Source organism: Berghia stephanieae, chromosome 1, assembly GCF_034508935.2.
Source record: "Berghia stephanieae isolate SIO BIC M18660-M18661 chromosome 1, UCSD_Bste_1.3, whole genome shotgun sequence".
Lineage (NCBI taxonomy): Eukaryota > Metazoa > Mollusca > Gastropoda > Nudibranchia > Aeolidiidae > Berghia > Berghia stephanieae.
The window spans coordinates 13,381,790-13,387,685 of NC_088360.1; the positions used below are offsets into that span (position 1 = coordinate 13,381,790).

At 37.6% G+C, this 5,896-nt stretch overlaps 1 protein-coding gene across 2 annotated transcripts in view; it reads right to left on the reverse strand.

Moving 5' to 3' along the window:
• Positions 1-719: 719 nt before the first annotated feature.
• The window catches only part of LOC144968321 (dynein axonemal intermediate chain 3-like), a 43,235-nt gene continuing 38,058 nt past the window's right edge, over positions 720-5,896 (reverse strand). For both annotated transcript variants that reach the window (XM_078906584.1, XM_078906574.1), the window contains 2 exons: positions 2,064-2,189; positions 720-1,333 (listed from right to left, as the gene is read on the reverse strand). In XM_078906584.1, coding sequence (XP_078762710.1) covers positions 1,193-1,333; positions 2,064-2,189 — 267 coding nt within the window. In that variant the 3' untranslated portion in view covers positions 720-1,192. The remainder of the gene's footprint in view (positions 1,334-2,063; positions 2,190-5,896) is intronic.

Genomic DNA, 5,896 nt, shown 5'->3' on the forward strand with positions numbered 1-5,896 from the left:
CTTTTTTGACAGAGATGGGATCGTCTCAATATATCAGTATATGAAACAAGTTTTCTGGTCAAAATGAAAAAAAGTGTCTTGTCTTTGAACGCTAGAATGATGCTGTTCACTACCGACTCCTGGAATAAAAGCTCTCTGGGGTGTAGAGACTTCAGAGGCCTTCACTCTTTTCTCAAATTGGCAGGTTTTTTTTTTTTTTGTTTTGGATTTTTTGTTGTTGTTGTTTTGTTTGTTTTTGTTTATTTTTTAACAGCTGCCGTTTCTTGAGGTCAATATCCTCCATACTTGTCTGAAGATCTGTAGTTCGATCGAGGCTCCCAATTTTTTAAAATGGTTCTCGTCTTATGTTTTTGTCTTTCTTTTACCTTCACATACCCACTTTTCTCTGATTTAAATCTACACTTCAAACTTTTCTGCTCGATAGTTTGCCTTATCTGCTCCGGTTATGTGGAACTCATTAAAAACCTTTATAATGAACGTTCAGACATTTACTGCCTTTAAAATATCCCTTATTTAGATCTTCTTATCACATCGATCGATTAAGCTGCTTTTTTCTGACTATAATTTGTGGTCAACTATTCTTATTTGCTATTTGTTATTGATTGCCTTTGTAGTAAAGCGCTATTGAGCATTGTTAATTGGTATTGGCACTATATAAATTACCCAATACTACATTACTGTTAATACAGTTATCAACATAAAAGGGCTAGGATCAAACATTGGTAGATACCATGCAAATTTTAATGAAATCAGATCAACATTCAAACAAAAGACATGATATTTCGAGGATAATTAAAACATTACTGATTGTTTCTTTTTTTCTTCTTTTTATTATTATTTTAAAAAAAAATAAGCCATACCTCATTTTGAAGGTTCAATAAACAGGCTGGCAAAAATGAAAATGGCTAAAAAATAATGATTGATAAATTAGATCAATAAATAAAAATACATGCTATCTCTGCCAATAAAATGACATAGGTACAATAATTTCAGAAGTAATTGACAAGTTAAGATGATTTATCATCTTAATTACAGGAAAAATGCATGCAAACACATCAAAGCCCTTTAACATTTATGACACAGTATGGTGTGTAATAATGGCTCAGTTTGAAATTTTGGGTACATGTAATATCGCATGTACCAAATCACTGATATGATGCATTTCATTTGTGCTGTGTAATCCGTTACTTTATTATGCTGTGAGAGGTTCGTCATCTTGAACGATACCCAACTCCCTCAGGAAAGCATGCTCCTCGTCCAAATATGACTGGTACTCCATCTTAGCTTTGGCTTCAAGTTCCTCATCCGTGGGTGGAGCCATAGCTGCTGCCATCTTGAGAGAAAAAGAGAAAAAGAATAAATGAAAAAAAGAAAATGAGTCCTCATCTGAAACAAGTGTTGACATCTCCATAACATACTACGGTTAGGTGACCAATTCCTTTCCTCACGACCCTCATTTTGCAAGATCTGAGGAAACCCAGCTACCAACGTGTACATATATACAGGTCTGACATCGGAACCTGCATACTGCATATGGGGCTCGTTTAACATAGTTGTAATGGACAATATTTTGCGTCTGAGATTTCCATTACAACAATGAGCCCATAAGGAATTTGGTTATCAGACTGCAAATAAATGCCCGTCGCCAGCTACCCCATTTTACTTGGTGAATATATTGAACTTCCCACACCCCCCCCCCCCCCCCCTCCCCCCCAAAAAAGACAACCAACCCCCCCCCCCCCAACTTTCCTAAGGATCAAACTCGGTTCAACCATGTTAGAGACCAAAAGCATTGCCGTGAGTTGTATATGTCAATATCTTAAGAACAGTAATATCATCAAATAAAAATGGCATTATTCTTTAGTTATGGCCTTTAAAAAAAGCCTTGATTTTTTAAACTGGAATATTGCCATTTAGTCATTTAATGATAACCCAGTTCATCAGTAATTTAATTTCACGGCAGTAGAATTTATATGGTTTACCATGGGTTAAAATAAATAAATTTTCACACCAATTATACTGCAAGCAATGAAGTAAATGTAATTAGAATAATATATACGTACTCCTCCTGCTTTTCTCTTCTGTTCTGCTTCAAGTTCCCTCTTTTCTCTCTCACGGAAATCCCACCTTTCAACGACAAAAGCCCTTCGTTTCACCTCTCTTTCAAAGTAGTTGGCGACACCATTATGCTGTGAACATCAACAAAATTGTAGTCAATAAAATATTTCATATCAACATAAAACTACTTTGTCCATTGTTTTAACTTGAATGTCATGGTCGAATTCATTCCTGATAACTTTATATTAAAGTTCAAAAAAGCAATATGATACACACACGCACACTCATACACACACACACCCACACACACACACACACACACACACATATATATATATATATATATATATATATATATATCTTCTTCTTCTAGGTTCCATGCCTGGTCCAGGCTTCGGATACTGCATGAATTATCTCTCTCCATTCCTCCCTGTCTCTTGCTTTTTCAAACAGCTCTTGGATTGTTAGGTTGGTGAAGCCCTTCAGTTGGTCTATGAGTGTTTTTCTTTGTCTCCCCCGGGCGCGTTTACCAGGTATTTTTCCACAACTTGCCAGGTATTCATTCTTATCTTTCCTTACTATGTGTCCGAAAAAGGATAGTTGTCGATCCGCTATTAAGGGCATTAGTTTCCTTTGTTGGTATGTTTGTTTTAGCACTTCTTCGTTCGTTTTGTGAGCAGTATATATTCTCTGCATCCTTCTCAAGCACCACATTTCAAAAGCTTCAATGTTCTTTTGTGTTTCTGCATTTGTAGTCCAGCTTTCGCATCCGTATAACAAGATTGGCCACACGTAGCACTTCAAGACTCTGAATCTAATCCCGAACGACATCTGTTTGTTTTTCAAAATGTTTCCCAGGTCCATGAAGGCCTGTTTGGCTTGAGTTATTCTTGCTCGTATGTCTCGGTTACATCTTCCATCTGTTGTCACTATTGAACCTAGGTATTTAAAACTTTCTACGTTGGTAAGTTGCTCGCCGTGAATCGTTATATTGCAGGTGTTGTTGTTTTCGGGGTTTTTCTGTATTACCATGCATTCCGTTTTGGTGATATTCACTTCCATTCCCTTGGCTTCACTATCTACTACCACTTTGTCAACAATCTTTTGAAGTTGGATTTCTGATGTTGCAATGAGTACCGTATCGTCTGCGTATCTTATATTATTTATGTTGTGACCTCCTACTTTTATTCCCTCCATATTAGTTATGCCCCTCATGATTGTTTCTTGGTATAGATTAAACAGATCTGGTGAGGCAACACACCCTTGACGGACTCCTTTCTTAATAGGAATGGAATTTCCTGTAGAGTTTCCGATTTTGATAGATGCCTGCTGGGTGTAGTATAATGTTTGCATGAGTCTGAGGTCTTTCTCATCAGCGCCAATGGAGTGCAGTTGTTTTAGTATTTCTTCGTGGCGTACTCTATCAAAAGCTTTTTTGTAGTCGACAAAACAGAGGTATAGTGGGGTCTGAACCTGTATAGCTCTTTCACTTAAAACACGGAGGAGGTATATTGCGTTCCTTGTCCCTCTGTCAGGTTGGAATCCATATTGTTCTTCTGCGATTTCGGGGTTAATCTTATTCCTTAGCCTGTTGATAATTATACGCAACAGTATTTTGTTGATGTGGCTTATTAAACTTATAGTTCTAAAATTTTCGCATCTGACTGCACCTGCTTTCTTTGGTATTGCTATGAAAATAGAGTTACAGAGATCTTCTGGAATTTTCCCAGTGTTGTATATATTGTTGAATAATATGTGAAGTTCATCAATTGCTAGATCTCCTAGGCTTTTTAATACCTCTACAGATATTTCATCAGGGCCTGTTGCTTTACCATCCCTCATTCGTTAAATGGCATGTTCAATTTCACTTTTGGTGATGTTTGGTCCGCTTAATGGTTCTTTGAATTTCAGTGGTGGTTCATTTCTATTTGGATCATTGCACAGTTCGCCTATGTATTCTACCCATCGGCTTTCTATATGTTGTTCTTCAAATAGCAGTTCCCCTTGTTTGTTTTGGATACAACTTCCTGCTGCTTTGCTTTTCCTTTTCCCTGATAGTTCTTTTATTCTTTGGTGAGCTTGTTGGGGGTTGGGTTTGTATTCTCTTTCGATTTCGCAGCATTTCCAGTCTAGATAGTTCTCGTGTGCCTCGATGCATTTGGATTTAATGTGGTTGTTCAATGTTTGGTATTCTGCAGACCCTCTGTTGCATTTTCGTCTTTCTTCAAATAGGTTTAGAATTTCATTTGTCATCCATTCCTTTTTGCTGTTTATTTGAGCTATTGGTAAATGCTTTTCTGCAGTTGCTTTGACACACTTTTGGAATATATCAAATTGTTTTTCACATTTTTCGTTATCAGGTTCACTTTGGCTTTGTATCATGAGTGCATTTTCTTCTCTCATTTTTGTTTGTATGCCATTGTCTTTGCATAACCTGTAATCCCTCTTTATTCTACCAGCTGTTCTCTGAATAGCTTTAAACTTTATCCTTACTGTACAAACAACTGGGACATGGTCACTGTCTACATCGGCGCCTGGGTAGGTTTTGCAATTTAATATGCCATTTCTGAATCTTGATGATACTGCTATAAAGTCTATCTGGTTCCTTGCTCTGTCCCCTGGTGATTGCCATGTCCAGGTTCTTCTTGGGTGTTGTTGAAACCAGGTGTTTGAAATCATTATTTTATTTGTTCTACACCAATCTGCCCAGATGTTTCCTCGTTCATTTCTGTCTCCGAGTCCATGTGGTCCGATTATGTCACCATCTCTGCCTCTGCCAATCTTAGAATTTAGGTCCCCCATTACCATAAGGACTTCTTGTGATTTACACATTCGTTTTGCTTTGTCTAGTGAATGGTAAAACTCTGTCATATCTGCATCTGTCGCCTCTTCTGTTGGTGCATAAACTTGAATAATATTGGTGTCAACTACAGGTCCTCTTAGCTTAACCAGCAAAACTCTGTCTGAGATTGCTACGTGCCCTTTGTAAAATTTGGTTGATTGTTGGTCTAAGATCATCCCTACTCCTTTTTGGAAAGAGGTTCCACCACTCCATATGATCTTATATGTCGTGTTGTTTTCTTGTTTTGACATGGTTCCCTGCTCTTTCCATCTCATCTCTGCCAGGCCAAGAATATTTATTTGGAGCCGTTTCATTTCTTTTAGAATGTTGTTTAGTTTTCCTTTTTGGGCACAGGTCCTGACATTCCATGTCCCAATTTTGGTTTTGTCACATTTGTTAAATTTATTTCGCCTAGTAACTGGCTGACGGTTCGGTGTGACCTGACGAACATCACGCTCCCAACCGAGCGAGGCAGCAGTCTTCCGTGAAAACATGCTCCCCTTTACGCTGTCACCGTTTAACTTTTTGGACTTATTCATGCAGTTAACTCGGCAAAGTTACAAGAATGGTTTGCCATTGCCTATTCTTGTCGCCCTCTGCAGTTGGCCAGCTTGACCTGTTACCGTTCGACACCACGAGGAGGTTTCAGTAGGGCTTGATGATGATCTATCTTTGCAGACTTGGCATCATCCATTTGTCGTTTATATATATAAACAATGAAATTAAAAAAACGGGACACATGCCACAACGCACATGCAAAACATAAAAAGGAACATAATATGGTTCAACCCGCCATTCAACAACGCAGCCACTTCAAATACACTTATATGTATAATATATGCATATATTTATCTCGTATATGTATATATATTTATCTATATATGTATGTGTATGTATGCCTATGTATAAGCATGTATGTATATTGAGTGTGTAAGTGTATTCGACATATGTGTGTATGTATCTTCTGCGTATGTAATATATGTATGTACAGTGTGT